This window comes from Lates calcarifer, linkage group LG16_LG22 (genome assembly GCF_001640805.2).
Source record: "Lates calcarifer isolate ASB-BC8 linkage group LG16_LG22, TLL_Latcal_v3, whole genome shotgun sequence".
NCBI lineage: Eukaryota > Metazoa > Chordata > Actinopteri > Centropomidae > Lates > Lates calcarifer.
Window position 1 is genome coordinate 23,521,202 of NC_066848.1, and position 17,953 is coordinate 23,539,154.

The window sequence follows — 17,953 nt, forward strand, 5'->3', positions numbered from 1 at the left end:
CAGGTGGTGGTGATGGTCACCAGGTTATAATACACCCCATGAGCAGCACTGCTTCTTCAGGGTAGTTTGATTCCTAAATTGATTCACTATCGGAAAGTAATGAGATGGGCCCGCCAGGCCGGGGCTATCTGGTTAGCATGCAAACTTCAGTAGAAGAAAAGAAGTGACAGAAATAGAAGTAAAACAAGAGTTAACATTAGCATAGCTATCTACCACTGGACACAGCTCTTGGTGAGTAAAGGGATAAAGTTTGATTCTAAACTCACAACAGACAACAGATTTAGTTAAATGTTGGTGACATAGCAAAAACATACATATAGTGCCTTTAAAACTAATGATCAATCATTGTCTTTGACCTCCCTATATCATCACAGTGCAAAAGGTCACAAGTACATAGCACAAACCCCAAATACCAGGACCATCATCAGCTTAACCATCTTCCCACGCACAACGGCATCACAGCCCAACACTTTGGATTCCCACCTTTCACCAGGGATTCAGACTCCATCATGTCACAAACGGCAGCCTCACACTCATACACCTACACTGTGGCATCACACAGGCATCTACTGTTGTCTTACCCCTTGAGAATCTAATGTGACAACTCTGTACACGCTCCCCCCCCCACACACACAACACTTGACATCACAGGACTCCCTCCTAAAACCACACATACACCTCTGCACTCAATGCTTGCACTCAAGAGCAGCTCCCCTCACGCTCACAACAGCGTAGTCACCAGCCGCCCCCTCACAAACCTTACTACAGGGTTAACTGAACAATACATGGCTTGACTCTGAGAGCTAAGGGAAATCCATCCTCAAACGAAATTCACACATGTCACTATAAGTCAGATCTCGGAGCTGCTACATCAGCAATAAAAGGAGATTGATGTTGAAAACAATAGTGCTCAGTGTAACAAGATAATTTTACTATAACCTTTGAGATTTAGACCCAAAAGAATTTGGTTTAGCAAGCAAATTTGCATGTCTTGTCAGTGGTTTGATTATGTTAAATGTCAGAACTATTTTGGACACGCCTGAATTAAATGTGATATATTTCTTAGAATGGATTTGCAGAGAAGAAGAAGCAGCTGTTACAGCCAAGTGTTAATAGAGGAAATCATGTAAATCATGTGCAACTAGCTTCTCATAAAGAGGCCTCATGAAGTCTGAGGACAGCTGACTTTTGTCATGTGTACTTGATGACAGTATTCTGTTCATTCAGCTCACATCTCATATCTGAACTTCCTAGTGCAGGTTAAGCAGGTGTATTTAAAGTCCAACCCTCAGGACAGTATTAATGTTTTTTCTATGACCCAATCATTATTTGAATTTAAAATTACTATTGTTATTGTGACTGGACATTGTTGGAGAAATACAAATGAAAATCAGCATTTGTTTAATGTATTGCAAGTGTGTTACAAGGGAGGGAAATTCCCTTTAATCTCTATTACTGTAGGCTGGAAAAGAGTAGATTTTTTCTGATAACTTACATCGCCCTCTGCTGGAAAGAGATGAAAAATGCATTTTGTTTTATGGCCCAGGCTATACTAATCGAGTGTGGAAAATATGCAAGGTTGTTAAAATGGATTAGGGGGGTAATTAAAATGGTGAAAAAATATTAAAATAAGGGAAGAAATTTCAGCGATTGCTGCTTTAGATAGATTTCAGACTTACATGTATTGAATCAAACCTCTACCAATTATTCTGGTCTGACAACAACATGCCCGTCAGGAGAGTACACTACTTGGTGCCTTCAGGTGCTGTCGGGGAACATTTCAATTATGGAAATTCCTTGGAACACTGGAAATTCCATTACGTCTGGTTGGAGATTTAAAAAAAATCGTGGAACCCGTGACCACATCCAACAGACAAAATGATATGTAGTATATAAATGCAATATTGTGTAAAATTATTTACATTCCCCCTAGGGCTACAAAAGTAGGAAATTACGAGCAGCACGGGAAGGCAGCAGGAGAAACAGTCAGGGGGACAGAATTCGCAATATTTGTGGATATATTTCGCGATGGATTCACAACCTCCACCAAAGCCATGGGAAAGGCGGATCCCAGGGGCAATGAGCGCACCTGTAAATTACAGGTAAATGCGCTTTAGCCGCGATAGCTAGCTGTAGTAAGATCGGTTTAGTGTTTACTGGCTACAGCTGACTCGCTGTTGTTGCTAGCTAGCTAATATGAGAGACCAAAAACTAAAGACAGCGACAGTATGGTAGGAATTATTAGTTATTGTTGAGCAATTAACCAGTTGGCTAAATTGCCAATTTACTGCTCATATTCCCTTTTGCCAAACAGCTACCTAAAGGAAGTAAGCCAGCAACGAAACCGCTGCTCAAAAAGCTAGCTAGCTAGCTTGCGAGCTAGGCCCAGCAAGGCCCTGTCATGCGCCTTTTGCTGGTGCTGGTGCGTAGTGTTTCTCGCTAGACTGCACCTCAGCTTCTTTATTACCTTGCCAGTTAATTATTATGAACACTACATATTGTTTTAAACGCAATTTTGGGTGGTTTATATTACGTATGATGATTATAATACGACATTGTCTTGTTATTCCCACAGTCCTTTCAGTTAAGTATTAACTGTGAGGCACCAGATTCAATCGAGGTTGAAATCTTATCCATGCACTCCTATGACAAAAATACAGAAATGTATTATGCAGTGTATTCAACACATATCTTTAAAGTTGTCACCAAACATTTATGAATCCTTTGTCTGATCTTAACCTGTTCATCAATAGGTCTACAGATTTTGCACCAGCTTCGGGCCCCTCCACTTCTGCCGGCCCACCTGTCCTAACCAGGATGGCGCCCCCAGTACCCCCAGTGCCTCCTCGTCCTGTCCAGCAGTCCTACCGTCCATCCTACAACTCTTTTGCCTCTTCTTACAGCCCCTATGGGAGCTCCATCTATGGCGGTTACAGCCCCTACAGCTATGGTGGTGGGTATGGCCTGGGAGGGTACAGTCGCTTCTCCCACATGGATGACATTGCCCCTAGTAGGTTTGTGCAGCAGGCAGAGGAGGGCAGCCGTGGCGCCTTTCAATCCATCGAGAGCATTGTCCAGGCCTTTGCCTCAGTTAGCATGATGCTGGATGCCACTTTCTCTGCTGTGTATAACAGTTTTCGTGCTGTGCTAGACGTAGCCAACCACCTAACACGGCTGCGTGCACACCTCACCCGAGTCTTGTCAGCCTTTGCTCTGGTACGCACCCTGCGTTACCTCTACCGACGGTTACAGAGGCTGCTGGGGCGGGGGTCAGATGCTGAAGTCGAGGACTTATGGGCAGACAGTGCCACTGATGCCCTAGCTACTAGTTCATCCAGAGGGTATGGAGCAGGAATAGATGACCAGACTGTCAAATCCTGGCCAATCTTCCTGTTTTTTGCTGTCGTCTTGGGTGGACCCTACCTCATCTGGAAACTGCTAAGCTCCAGCCCCCGCTCTGAAGAAAATGGTGAGACTGACTGTACACTTTAAGTTCTTGCAGATGAGATAGTGACATTTTTACATACACATACTATTCATGAGTGATCAGGAGTGGTCCCATCTCCTTAAACTTAGGGTGAAACCTGTAGCACCCTTTTCTTTGTACTTTAGGTCAGCAGCCTTCACCATGTGCCATCAAAGCTCAAGACTTTGCAGCCACTCACAAAAACTGCTGGCTTTACCCTTCAGTTGGAATGAAAGTTGCACTGTCTTATGTCAGTGGCACACAGTTGAGAACCACTGCTCTAGACAATATCAATTAGATAACCTAACCTCCACTAATGACTGGGAAAATAGTTTATACCCTAGACAGCAAGTACTAGTGGATGTTTTATGTGTTTGTGTTTCTTTATGTAGCCACTAACTGGGCCAGCGGAGAGGATGACCACGTTGTGGCTAGAGCAGAGTATGACTTCTCCGCTGCTTCTGAGGAGGAGATTTCTGTGCGGGCAGGAGACATGCTTAACCTCGCTCCTAAAGGTGAGAGCTCTTTACTAGGCCTTCATGTTCATGACATAAATCAGTGATGAAGTTTCGGGATTTGACCTGTCATCTGGTCATTTTATCCATCAACAGTTTCTGAGTTGATAAAATTACATGCACAGCTCCTGGCTCTTGGCACAGATTTACAATACAACAGTTTTAATGACATGTTTTGTAAAGTTAGTCAGGTTTGAGATAAATTTTAATTATAGGAGCATATGCAATTGTGAAAGTAATATTGTGTTCACAGGATGAGATTATTATCTTAGTATTATACTGAATATAGTTAAATTGTAAACATTAGTTGATTGCTAACTTTTTAATGTTGATGAGCTCAGAACTTTTATTCTCTTCTTTTTTAGAGCAACAGCCCAGGGTGCGTGGCTGGCTGCTGGCCAGCGTGGATGGTCAGATCACAGGGCTTGTCCCAGCCAACTATGTCAAAGTCCTTGGTAAGAGGAGAGGCCGTAAGCACGCAGAGATGGAGAGGCTTTCTCAGATCCAGCAAGAGAACACACAGGCCTCCCAGACAGCCTTGGCTGCACACCCACAACCGAATCCTGCCCAAGGCTTTATCCCAAGCCTTGGTTCAGCCTCCACCTCAGCCTCTGCAGAGGAGCTGTTAGAGTCAGTGTACAGACAAACACCAGCCCCCTTCAGTCTGGGAACATCCAACTCTAGTGTGCCCTCCAACACAGTGCTAAACATCCCTGAGAAGACTGATCTGTGATGTTTGTTCAGGTATATTTCTGTGTCTGTGTGAGCTCATAATACTGGTTGGCTCAGTCAGTACTTGTTTGCAATGTTAGACTCTGAAGCTTGACTAATAACTATACATATCTGGGAAAACATAATGGACCTTATCAAGAATTGCTTGAAGTAGTTCCTAGGCTCATCTATAATGATTCAAATCATCTAACATCACCTGGACCTTCTGATGAGGTTATTGGTTAAAATGCTGTTTGTACTGTTCTGTTTGAACCAGTATGTTTCAAATTAGGACGTTATCTTTACATATCTTTAGTCAGAACTTGTATGGGAAAGAAAGGATTGTGCATTCTCTAAATATGGTACACTTCTCTTCTCAAGATCATGTCTGATACATGATGTCATGTCTTTAGATCATTCAGTAACAGAAACAATTTCAATGTTTAAGTTAAGGAAATGCACTGATGAGTCACCTGTATGACAGTGTAAGAGCAAAGCCAATGCGTTTTATATGATACTATAATGATGTAACCTTGTGTTTGATCTTGGCCTTGTCTTCTTTATGAAGCAAATGTGATTGGATCCATTCAGGATGAGAAGAGGCTGATTTTGCACATTTTCAACAGTTCACAGGAAATAATTTTGTAAATATTTAATATAATTATTTTGAGAATAAATATTTTTCAAAATTAGTTTGCCCATTTTGTAATAACTTTGCCACATAGATATCTCTGTGTTGTATACAGAGCATTCAGAAAGTATTCAGACCTCAATTTTTTCATGTTTCATTTTTTCCTTCATCAGTCTATACTTCATACCACATGATCACAAAGCAAAAACTGAATTTTAGACATTTCTGCTAATTTATTAACAAGGGATAAACTGAAATATCACATTGACATAAGTATCCAGACTCTTTGCTGTGACACTTGATACACTTCCATTTGCTCAGTAAACCTGGTGGCCAGCTCTAGGCAGAGCCCTGGTTTTACAAGTGTCACAGCAAAGGGTCTGACTACTTGTGTTTGCGACATTTCAGTTTTTCCTTTTTAATGCATTTGCCAACATTTCTACAATTCTGTCTTGTCTTTGTCATTACAGGGTATCGATTGTAGATCAATGGAGATTCAAATCAAACGGATGCAATATGAAAAAAGACACATCTCAAGTGTTAATTTAAAGCTAACCTAAATGCTAAGAGAGCTTATTTGGTTTATACTACTATATACTACTATACTACTATACTATACTATTTATTAGTATGATGATGATGGTGATTATTATTATAAATTTCCTTTTAAGTCTAGTAGGTTTTATGGCAGATGAACTGGATTTACGACCTGTCTCTAGGCAACAGAACGCCTAACCTGCTGCAGTGCGACAACGGGGACGAGTCAGGGCTATAGATACCTACGGAACCATCCAAAAAAACTTTATTCGTCTCAGTTATTACAGGACGTGACCACTGAGTTTGTATTTTAACAGCACAGTCTGTTGCTAACGCGTTTCTCGCGCTACTGGGTTCAAAAATTTACAAACACCTAAGTACTAGTACGTTCTTACTTAGCTAGCTGGTATGCTAGCTGATTGAAGCTAATGCTGCCTTGAAGGACTATCGGAATTCCTGGAGTTATGAATAGAATTGAGCTTGGAGGTTTGTTCTTGACCTAATAAATAATAGTTTAACTGAAGATTGTAGTCAAGATAGCTACGTTGGTAACAATACTTGCGCAAGACTTGTCCACTTAGATAAAAGTGAGCACATTTTCTATGGCACTGTACACTTTGAACTTTTAAAATTTATCTTGACATCGCAAAGCCGTCATAGCTGGTCGTGACGCCTCTGGGTTTGTGATTTCTGGTTTACGAGGGCAACCTGAAGGCAGCAGCTTCTGTCCCGCAAACTTAGCTAGCAGTTAGCCGGTAGGAGAGGACCGCAGCATCAGCATCATCTAAACACAATGGCATAAAACAGGCACCAGCTCGGTTCATTGTTCGAGACGACGGGGAGGAATATCTGTGACACCAGATAAGTACGTCAACTTATATTTTCACCTTTGTTACTGTTTGGAAAGGGTGAAGAAAGACAGCCGATTTAATTTGACCTAAAAGCATCAGATGTTGATGGAGCAGGAAGAGGACGGGGGGGATCGGCCTGCGCTAGCATCACTACTCTGTTGAATATACATCGCACACCTGTATCAGCAAATGTATGTAAAAATGCACTGTACCACATCTCTGACTGCTAACATTATCTGAGAGTGAAGCTGCGCAGAGCCCTCAGTATGTTATGGCCTAGGATGTAATTAGTGATTGAAAATCCTAATTACTTTGATTTGTAGTGAATGACGCATTACACAAGTATTATTCACAGAGTAGTTTTAGAGTCCTTATTGCTATGTATAAGTTAATTATGTGAATTCAGCTTTCGAAGGTTAAATTAGTATAGAAATATGAGAAAACTTTATATAAGATGGTTGAAGTGAACCTAGTAATCACCCTCCACTTACTGCATTTGTAGTTGTGACAAGAGTTGCTACTCATGAATCAGTATTGACGGATTGATATTGTGATAATATTTTGTATGACTGCTGTTGCTGACATACCATATTTCTCTTGAGGTAGGGACAGATACTCCACAAAAATTAAATTCTGAATAATTTGGATAAGAACTAACTTATTTTACCTATATTTTTTCATTATTGATTATATGGTAATTATTTTGTCAATATAATAATTTCTAATTTGGGTGATAAAGAGTCAGAAAATGAAGGAAAATGTCCATCCAATTTTCCTTCACCCCTTTGTTTCACATATGACAAACATCAAATTCTTCCAGCTGAGAGGCTGGAATCAGAGACTGTGCAGCAGTCTTACCTGAGAAACAATTTAAATGATTGTTAAGATAGTTGCCAATCAATTTTATAATTTAGATATTAGGATCAAACAGATACAGGCATTGTTGACTTAGCACTGCTTGTTTGTTACCTCTCTGTCTCTGTAGAGATGAGCCGCTTCTGCTCGGACAACAACAACTTTCCCTATGACAACAACGTCCTAGTTTTGGACATGGTGCTGGGCTCTCTGTGGGGAGTGCCCCAGCCCATAAACTGGGACAATGTTGCCAAGCTAGTTCCAGGATTCACTCCCAAGGAGGTAACTGGAAGGCTGGGTAACTATGAATGCTTCCATCCATCCACTCCTCCATCTATCCAGTCACATCCACCGGTCATTCCACGATTTAGTAACATTAGGCCTGACTTGTTGATAAGAGATAATCATGGCACTGATGTGATCTTGCAGTGTGCCCGTCGATTTGAAGAGCTGAAGAACACAGGGGGCTTTCCTCATGTGGACAACCAATGTAATGCCCTGACAGAAGAAAGCACCTCCCCTCCAGACGGCCTGTCCACTCTGCTGGAGAGCGGGGAGATGGTGGAGACGGGCAGCAGCCACTGCACCAGCAAAGTTACAGGTTAGGCAGTGCCACCCTGAGCAGTACAGATTAAAACTTTGTTCATTTTCTTGACAAAGTCATTGTTGATAGCTGCTTCCTCCCTGGAATCATTAAGTTTAATTAAATGGATATTATACATTTTGTCCACTTGTGTCACCAGGCTCCAAATCAACGCTCTCAGGAAGGGTTGGTGCTGTGGAGAAGAAAGAGAAAAGAGTCTCAGTAGAAGAGGATGACAAACCTCAGAAGCCACGGGAGTAAGTTGTAGTAACTTATCCTCAGTCTTTACAAAGTGCTGTTTTCATAGCAGTGAAGCAGCTAAAATAAATAGTGTGCATTACTCACCTATCACCTGCCAGATCTGCCCCTGTAAACTTGAAAACCAGCTGTAAAAAAAAAAGCACTTTTATGTAGTTTTCTTCTGTGTGAACTTTTACTGACTGGTATATTTTTGCAAACAATGGATATAAACTTTTTCCTCCAGTCCCAACATGGTAATCCACGTGTGTGACGAGACCAAGAACCTGAAGCAGGACTTCACATGCCCCAGAGATCTTCTAGTTAAAGAGATGCGTTACTTTGCTGAGTACTTGTCTGTGGACCCCCAGAGATGGGAAGAGGTGGACATCTCTGTTCACTGTGATGTGCAGATCTTTGACTGGCTCATGAACTATGTCAGGAGGAACTCAGCGGGAGAGGGAAACAAGGACAAACCCCGGCTCGGTAAAATCCCCGGAAAAACTGTAAAACAACAATAGATACAACATTATTCCACATGAGAATGCCTGAGCTGTCACTTACACCACCTGTTAGTGTAAAGCAGTGGATGGTGCTTGATTTATTGGTCACTTAACGTGGTGTGTGTTTGGTGGGTCATTGGCTGTGTGTTCTGTGTTGTTTGTTGGTTGTGGGGTTTGCTTGGTTGGTCATGTGGTGTTTGTCGGTTACAGAGCCCAGCAATGTGATCTCAATCCTGATCTCCTCCGAGTTCTTGAAGATGGATACGTTAGTAAGTGTTGTGATGTGTGAGGCGAGGTGTGGTGATGTGCTCTGGGCCCCTTGTTTTTCAGATGTATGTAGTGTTGAAATAGAAAGTGGAAATACTCTTGTGAATTTTCTTTTATGATGTGTACGTTGAAATTTATATTACCAACAATTCAATGTTTTGCGACTGACTCTAATTCAGGGAAAACAAGAGGTCCATAGAGAGAGCTTTGTTAAGTTGATGTTGCATGGATGTCAGTAGTGTAATGTTCTTTTGTTATTTAGAACATTTTCTGTAACGATCTTCATCACTGCTGTATTTATTTAGGCTCTGTAAGAGGAGCTAGCATTCTAGCAGTAGTGTTTTATCAGTGGTTTTGAAGGTAGGATCATAGAAATGAAAGTTACAGTTCCTGTGAAAGGCTCTTATAAAAGTGGTATATCCTTGTCCATGCTCAGGTGGAGGAATGTATCCATTACTGCCACAAACACATGAGTGCCATCGTTGCTACTCCCTGCAACATGAACTGCATCAACAGCAACCTGGCAACACGCATCGCTGAGCTCTTCAACCACAACGAGGCTGACGACATCAGGGACAAAAAAGACAAGTTCAAGAGGTAAGATGCGAGTGTAAACACTCAACACAAGGTCGGTGTGCAGAGTGTGAGAGGCTGAGCAGTGTGGAGAAAATGGACAGTGCCTGGGAAGAGAAAGAGCAGCTAAATTACAGTGTAAATTATGTTCACTGGCAAAGAACATGGTTAGTGTTAACTAATGCTGTGTTAGTAGTGTTAACATACTAACAGGGCTTCCGTGAGCATGTCATAATCACAACCATCCAACTTGATTTTATTCTAAGGTAGTAACACTTAATCATGTGATGCAGAAAAGCAGGAGATGCGTAAGCAGGGAAATAATGACATGTATACACTCTTCTGTCAGGAGAAAATACTCAGTTACCAGTTGTGGAGGAAGTATTCAGAGCCTTTATTAAAAAAATGTAAAAATGCTCCATTACAAATTTAAAGTCCTGCATTCAGAATCTTTAAATAAAAGTACAAAAGTGTCATCAGGAAAATGTACAGTCAGAACTCACTTCAAAAATGTTATATTTTACAAATGACAAATTATATATATGAATATTTATTCCTTTTGCCTTATTTGTGGAAGTACAATTACAATTGACTTACTCTTCAAACAGTTTTAAAGCAGTTTTGTGTGTACTAATAAAACTGTCAGATATGTTACTGGCAAAACAGTAAAAAAAAACATTGTCAGCAAAATGGTCAAAGTACTGTATGTGTGGTCTGTTGGGAATGTGTGGAGACTGGCTGATGTTAGATTACCAGGATGGGTTATTATTTCAGTGCGGCCCTGGTTTGAGGTTGCAGAATGAACTTGATTGAATGTTAATTACCAGTTATTTCTCAAAGCATCTTCATGACAGCAAGTAGCTGATGTAACAGTGCTGTGGGAAGAGTCAGGCCTCTGATGATGAGTCATCCTCACATATTCAGTGATTGAATTATTATAATAATGAAATATGTTTATATTCATGACAGCAAAACAGTACAATAGCAGACAAATTTTAAGCTTTTTCATTCCTTTATTTCCTGTCACCTTTAAAGCAAATTGTTCCAGAAGAAAATTGAGCGTCTCTTCGATCCCAACTATCAGAGCAGAGATTCACCGGGGAATGCCTCAACTCTCTACAGGTGAGTAGGAGCAGTTAGCTTCTTAGTTTCTCCAAGCAGAGTTTCCCTGAAACAGATTTTAGTGTCTGCTTAGCGACAGCATTAGTTAGTCTATTTGCTCATGCTCATGCTCTTGCGTGTTTGAGAGCTTATGAACATAAACTGCATTGTTTCTGTTACTGTAGTTTATCTTACTGTTATTGGTCATCATACCTGTATTCAATTCCAGGTGTGGTCTGTGCCTTAAGCTGCTGACCAAAGACACAGAGAGGAAGATTTCTTGTGTTCCAGGGAAAATCAACATTGATGCTCAAGGAGAGATCATCTATACACACACTAGGTAGATTCCATTTGCCTTTTTAAAGGTTAATAACTTTATTTCCCGCGTACCTGAATTCCTGATCGGGTGTGTGTGTGTGTGTGTGTGTGTCTGTGTCTGTGTATTTGTGCATTTGCAGACAGAAGAGCTGGGATGTGCATGAATATCTCACTGGTCTGTATGAGGAGCTCAAGTCCTGGGTCCTGGTCTATTGGAGAATCTGGGGTACCATCAACTACCTCACCTGCTCCCGATGCCAACAGGTGTGTGTGTGTGTGTGTGTGTGTGTGTGTGTGTGTGTGTGTGTGTGTGTGTGTGTGTGAAAAAGCTGATAGTGTGATTCTCTTATGGAGAGAAAAACCACATTGCCCAGGTATGTGTGTGAGGACAAACTGAGAATTGATTCTATGAACCTGACATATTCATCAGCTATCTGTGTGTGTGCACATGTGTGTGTAGGTATTTGTGTGTGCAGAGCTGACCCACTGCAAGTACCACCCAGACAGTGTGCTGTACCCCGGGCTGGGTGCCGAGAAAGGCTTACATGGTGCAGGAATCTACCCCTGCTGCAACCAGAGGGTTCTCCGCTTTGACCCCACTGGTATGCCCAAGGTATGGACTCACACACTTGCACACACACGTTTACTTGATCCCTGTTGTGTGATAATGCTACAACAATATTTGTGTGATAGTGCAACAACAGTGTAAAAGGAAACCACAAATGAACATGCCAGATTTCTAGAGTTTGATTCAAACTTTTATAACCAACAGCTCTCAAACAAAAAAAGTCATCTACTTGGTTTCTAATGAATGTTTAGTTTCCATGCCCTTCACCCACTGCATGCTGGGATGGCCACTGACCCCTGTTATCCTCCATGGCTACAGAGAATGAATAAGGAAAGAAGAGGAAAGCTTGATACAGTTAATTGCGTGCATTTGTGTGCTCAGGGCTGTAAGATGAGAGACCACATAGTGAACATACCTGATGAAGAGAACTGTGATGATGTGACCTCAGCCCAGACCAGAGTCCTCAACGACCTGCTGCTGCACAGAGACGCAGTGTGTGTGTCAAACACACCACCTGCAGATGGGTGAGCATAACTCTGTGATTATTCTTTTCCTAGCAGCACACGTGTTTTAGTGTTGTAGCACTTGTGAAAAGAGCAAGGAAATTCAGTTTTCTGATGTTTGTGTTTGTGTCAGTACTGAGGAGAGTCCATCCAATGCAGAAAAGGTTCAGGACTGTGACGTCCTCTTGGAGCCAACACTCCTCGGACCGCTGAGAGGAGACGGCAGCACTGTAAGTCTCCCTCTCTCTCTCCGTCTCTCGTTCTCAGGTGCTTTTCTTTTACCTGTGTGTTTCTCTGCCTCTGCCCCTTTTCTGGTTCTGACCTCAGCTACTTTCTCTTTTTGACCAGTTTTCCCTCTTGAAAAACTGGAGTCTGCAACTGGTAGGACTTTTCCCTCATTTCCTTCCTTATACAGTATCTGCCTCTATTCTGGTATGAATCATTTTGTTAGCCAGCTGGTTTCAGAGTTGCAGACACATGCAGCTGTCAGCTAAAGTTGGTGTTATGGAGCAGCTGAATGATAATGCCTGTGACCTCTCAGAGGCAGCAGTCTCTCCTGTCAGAGGATGAGGAATACACCACAGGGTCAGAGGTCACTGAAGATGAAGTGGGGGATGAAGAGGAGCTGTCCAAGAAACAAGGTGACAGTGTAGCTTTTTGTCACAGATCACATCTTTATTGTTTTGTTAAATATTTATTTTGATGCCACTGCTGAAGCCATATTTGTGACACACTTGGTGATGGTAAACAGCTCACTTTGTAGTTAAATGTTTTTCACACACAGACATGGCATTGATATGAATCTTCTCATAACTAATTCCCTTAACTAATAGAATCTGTCAATAGTGTAATAGTATGAGTAGCATAACTATAAAACTCCTCAGTTTTTTCTAGTTTTTATTGGAGATGTAAGCAGCTCAAGATCAGTGAATCAGTTTAATGGTACAAAGGTAAATGGTAAACTTCCAAAGGAGAAAAAAGTTTAGGTCACTAGGAACAATTACAACTACATTTATATATATTTAACTTTTTGTTCAACTAATTGAGACATTCATTCATCATTTTGCTGCTACAGAGTTTGTACAGTTGTGGACAGACTGAAAGACACAAGATTTGTTCCATAATAACAAAATCACATCTCTGACCTTCAGTTCTTCTCACAAGGGTGAAAACAGGAAGATAGTTTGTGATACTAATTAACAATCATGGATATGTTCTCATAATTAAAATGCTGTTGGGAGGTTTAATTATGGGTTCATAACTGCACTTGTCATTATTAGTATATCACAGTTTTGTACTGTAATGACAGTTTAATTGCAGTTTATATGGTTGTGATCACAAACACTTTCTTTATTCTAAAATTCTAAAAGACATTTCCATTTCACAAATCACACAATTGTGGTATCACTTTTTTTTTAGAATCATACAATGATTGCAACCTTAAAGGCACTATATGTACATTTATGCTATCACTGCAAAGCTAGTGTTAGCTTTAACAGCGATTTACTTATCAAGAGCTTCGGTTATTGTTTGCCAGACAGGAGGTTAGAATACACACTCTGAGCAGTGCTGCCTCTTCAATCTCTCTGGACAGGATGGGGGTAGCTGGTTAGCATGCTAATGTCAGTAGCAGAGAAGAAGTGATAGAAATAGAGGCAAAACAAGAGTCAGCATTAGTGCTGCTTTCCACCACTGGAGACAGGTCTCAGCAAGTAAAGGAATTAAGTTTGAACTTGCAGTGTTTTGTCTAGATTGGGAAGTAAATAGCTGTTAATGCTAATGTTGGCTATGTAGCTATAGCGAAACTTACATATAGTACTTAAAGAGTTTCCAGCCTTATGTTGTTGTTTTTCTTATAGTTTTGTCTTTACATTTCTTCAGTGTCTATCAAGAAGATGAAGATTGAGAAATCCCAAAAATGAAAGGATCAAAATAAACATATTGCCATCAGTCAGACTGCCTTCGATCATCCAACATGCCATGACTTCATGGGACTAATCACCTCTAACCTTGTAATAACTGTCCTGTTTATTTGCATTTAATGTTTCTGTGAATTTTGCTTCCTTTGACCCTTGTCGTGCTGGTAGCAGCTTCCTCTCAACACTGAGTGCACTCTCATAGTTTGAATGATAAAAGTAAAGTGAGGACACATGATGAAATGCTGCTCTATTTATAGTACATCACCACTGTTCCAGCCTCACTCTACATTTTCATCACGTCTATTTTTATCATTTCGTTGTCCCAGCCCCTTACTCTCTAAAGGCTGCAAAATAAAACAGTTGCTGTCTTTGGCCAGCAGGTGGCATCAGATGCCTAAGGTAAGCTCATCATGTTTTTTGTTTTGCTCTTTCCAGCTGCCAAGAAGGCCAAGAAGGCCCACAGACCTCTGAAAAAACAAATGTCCTCTCCAAACTTCCAACGCAAAGAGAAACCAGAGAAAGTGAGTCAGTGGTTTCATTAATATTCAATTCAAATTCCTCAGAGGAGTGAAATTCTGCAGAATGCAACCTAAATATCCACAAGATTTGCTCCCTGTTTTAGTCTTCAGGTACAATACAGTGTAAGGTAGCAGCATAGTAAATGTTGTTGTTTTGTTACAGGGTGTGTCAGTTATGGCAGTGTCATAAATACTGACATAGACCTTGGTTTTCACTAGATAATGACTTATTTTTTATGACATTGGGTGTACACATTAAAAATGTGTTGTGTAATTTGTTTATCCAAGCAAAGTAATTCAGCTTCAGAGAATTTGTGCTTGGACTTGACTCTAAATTATCATATGCATGACTACTCCAAAACATCTGCGTAAAATAGACACAGTTGAGCGTCATGTCCCTGAACGTATCTTGTAAGCTGTTTATTTATGGTTCCTGAACTTACATTAGCTACTGCAGATTCAACCACAAACACTGTATGTTTGTTTGTAGGTGCTCTGTTAACATGACATTGTTTTAACTGTATTGCTCAGTCCTACTCAGATAAGACAAGACAGTACGTCCAGTACAACCTGCATTGTTCTGTCTTCTAAATGTAATTTTCTCTCCCTCAGTCACAGACCAGGGACAACACACCTTTCACGTGAGTTCATGTGTAAACATGATTCATCATTCAGAATATCCTCATACACATGGCTACATGTTTCTGTATCTGCTGGAGTGATTACATATCCATCTGACACTGTAAGGATAAAAAACTAATACTTCTCAGTACCTGTGTCCTGTGTGACTGAACTTTGGTTTAAACTGGTGTCTGTGGTGTGTGTGTGTGTGGTGTGTGTGTGTGTGTGTGTGTGTGTGTGTGTGTGTGTGTGTGTGTGTGTGTGTTCTGTAGAGTGAGCGTCCAGAAAAGTAAGTGGGACAGCTCTCGCTCCATGCGCTACAACCAGGATGCTCAGAGAGAAGAAGGTAAAGGAGGACTCTACAGGAAATGAATGTTGATAATATAACCAGCCATTCAAACCAGTGCTCTTACTTTATCCTTTTATTACTGAATTTTTACTAAAGTTGTCTTGTTCTTGTTCTTTTTGCTAAATGTTTGTCTTTATGAACCAGACCAGCGTCGCATGGTGGAGATCGTCGGCTACCTGACTAAGATGAGGTTTGGAGATCAGGAACAGAGCAAATCCAAGGACACTAAAGAGGTTTGTGTCTGTTTATAGATACACATGTCAAATGAGGTGTAGTATCACAAAGTTCGACCAGGATGTATGGTCTGGATTCATATCATATTGTCATGGTTGGTGTTGAGCTGTCAGCCTGGGTGTCCTAGTTTTTGCAGCTGCCTGATGTCGGACTGTTTTTGGTCTGGACTCTGTGTGTGTGTGTGTGTGTGTGTGTGTGTGTGTGTGTGTGTGATTGCAGCCTGCGGGGGGAATCTACTCCAGACTGGAAGCGCAATTTAAGACTGCCTCTCAAGCCAGACAGAGTTCAGAGAAGACACCCAGGTACTGTGTACAGTGCCGTACAGACACACTATTATATATACTCATCGTGTAATTCATAATTGACCATATTCTCCTTCTGGCTCTACAGATCTAAGATACGCTACGCTCAGATCCGGACAACATAAAAGACTGGACAGGAGAAAGGGCACTGAGCTGTTGAAGACACAAACATGAAATGTGATGAAGTCAATAGAACAAAGGGGGAGAGGCGAGATCCTCCTGTGAGGGCTCCGTACAGCAAAATAATACAGTTCCTCTAGCACCACCACCACCACCTAAAAACCTAGCTGTGGACTCTCTCCTCACCCTCACCCCCTGTCAGTCCTCCTTCCCCTCTCTGCTTAACTCAGGTGACTACGTATGGATCACCATTAACTGCACCCTCTGTCACTCAGCTAGCTGTTTATTTTTGCAGCTGTGACCAGTCCTTGAAAAACAAGGAGAGCTCTGGATCCAGCTCAGCTCATAGGAAATGCACTTTGACTGATCTCAGTGTTTCTTCAGGATTTTTTTGGAGCCAGTCAGGTGGGGTCAGGGTTTCTACAAAGGACAACATGAGAAATGGTAGTTTAGGCAATTCATTTCTGATTCTCATTTTACTTGAAGATCTGAATTGTTTAGATCCTCTAAACACTTAAATAACTGATCCCAGATCCTCCATCTGCTAAAGGCCAGATGGAGGATGAAATGTTAAATGCATCAACATAATTCAGCTTGTTTCAGTTAAACTGCTCATCACAGTACATCAGTACATTTAACTCTGTACTAATTCTCATTGTCTTCAGTGGTGAAGCCCAGCCATCTGGATGAGACAGATGCTACAATTATTGACAGTTATTCCCCCAGGTTCTGGTAGAGATATAGTTCTAGTCATTTCTATCTGTACTGGAATGTGAGTGTACTGTACAAGGCTGGGACCAATAAAACATGAATGACACTGAACTCAGGCCAGACTTTCATTTAACATGTTCTTTCTGGTTGCTGTCCACTGGGTGGCAGTATATCACCTCAGAGGAAAATCCTGGACCCGCAGAAGTCAACTTTGCCCCAGTTTGACACAACCTGTCACCTCTGCTCCAGCCAGCAGCCAGGTGATATCACAGAGTTTAATCTGATTTTGCTTCATTCCAACCATGTCTTTTTAGGTTTGAATGTTTTTTTTTTTTTCCTTTCTCTGGCCCAAAAGACTAAAGAACACATGCAGTGTGTAGAAATTGTGAAAGTCCTGGGCAGAGGGGCTGGTATGTGCCAGTGGTCAGCCACCCTCCGTTTGAGAGGCATCGACCGGTGGGTGTGCTAACCTGGCTCTTCCTGTCTATCTTACTCACAGGGGTATTAATAACCCAGCCTGCCCACAGAGCAGGGCATAAGGGGGCATGGAGCAAAGAGCGAGCGGGCATTTTTTTTTTTTTTTTTTTTTTTTTTTTTGGTGGGTAGGCGGGGGCTCCCCCAGCTGTTCTCTCTTCTCCTCGACAGCAAATGCCGAGAATGGCTGAGGATCTCTGGATCTGGGTCAGGAAGGGGAGGGGGGGGGGGTCCAGTTACAGCCGGACTGAATTATGGTCCCAGAGAGATGGTAAGATATAAAGCATCAAAGCAAACATATGAACTAGTAATACCCCCAAAGACAGAGATGCTGAGTCCACATAAAAACTACAGGCCATGCAAGAAGTACAGTTTTAATGCTAATAAGCACAAAACCTTGCTCTACAGCAGTGCTGGGCCATGAGAAACAGGCCTCTGGAGACAGAGCTAACATAAAACCCACAGCTGACGTTGACATTCAACAAA

General features: G+C 41.5%; 2 protein-coding genes across 5 annotated transcripts; both read left to right on the forward strand.

Moving 5' to 3' along the window:
- Positions 1-1,931: 1,931 nt before the first annotated feature.
- On the forward strand, positions 1,932-5,384 carry pex13 (peroxisomal biogenesis factor 13). The gene is made up of 4 exons (XM_018694641.2): positions 1,932-2,102; positions 2,754-3,469; positions 3,859-3,981; positions 4,347-5,384. The coding sequence occupies exons 1-4, from the start codon at positions 2,029-2,031 to the stop codon at positions 4,712-4,714; spliced, it is 1,281 nt and encodes a 426-aa protein (XP_018550157.1). The 5' UTR covers positions 1,932-2,028; the 3' UTR covers positions 4,715-5,384.
- A 416-nt stretch (positions 5,385-5,800) lies between these two features.
- On the forward strand, positions 5,801-17,104 carry sanbr (SANT and BTB domain regulator of CSR). Of its 4 annotated transcripts, none has more exons than XM_018694636.2 (21): positions 5,802-6,725; positions 7,697-7,848; positions 7,996-8,167; positions 8,310-8,406; positions 8,634-8,872; positions 9,100-9,158; positions 9,593-9,753; positions 10,765-10,851; positions 11,060-11,170; positions 11,289-11,412; positions 11,609-11,761; positions 12,098-12,240; positions 12,353-12,449; positions 12,568-12,600; positions 12,761-12,860; positions 14,574-14,659; positions 15,269-15,297; positions 15,550-15,623; positions 15,771-15,859; positions 16,080-16,162; positions 16,251-17,104. In XM_018694636.2, the coding sequence occupies exons 2-21, from the start codon at positions 7,699-7,701 to the stop codon at positions 16,285-16,287; spliced, it is 2,124 nt and encodes a 707-aa protein (XP_018550152.1). In that variant the 5' UTR covers positions 5,802-6,725; positions 7,697-7,698; the 3' UTR covers positions 16,288-17,104. The 4 variants fall into 4 exon arrangements, with proteins under 4 accessions (XP_018550153.1, XP_018550152.1, XP_050932614.1 ...); XM_051076657.1 differs by lacking the exon at positions 5,802-6,725 and adding an exon at positions 6,758-6,902; XM_018694637.2 differs by lacking the exon at positions 12,568-12,600 and having other exon boundaries at positions 5,801-6,725.
- Positions 17,105-17,953: the final 849 nt, after the last annotated feature.

Coding starts and splice junctions, on each gene's coding strand:
- pex13 (XM_018694641.2), top strand. CDS start 2,029: ATGGATTCACAACCTCCACCAAAGCCATGGGAAAGGCGGATCCCAGGG. Junction 2,103..2,753: donor AGCGCACCTGTAAATTACAG/GTAAATGCGCTT, acceptor GTTCATCAATAG/GTCTACAGATTTTGCACCAG. Junction 3,470..3,858: donor CCCCCGCTCTGAAGAAAATG/GTGAGACTGACT, acceptor TTCTTTATGTAG/CCACTAACTGGGCCAGCGGA.
- sanbr (XM_018694636.2), top strand. CDS start 7,699: ATGAGCCGCTTCTGCTCGGACAACAACAACTTTCCCTATGACAACAAC. Junction 12,861..14,573: donor GGAGCTGTCCAAGAAACAAG/GTGACAGTGTAG, acceptor TGCTCTTTCCAG/CTGCCAAGAAGGCCAAGAAG. Junction 16,163..16,250: donor AGTTCAGAGAAGACACCCAG/GTACTGTGTACA, acceptor CTGGCTCTACAG/ATCTAAGATACGCTACGCTC.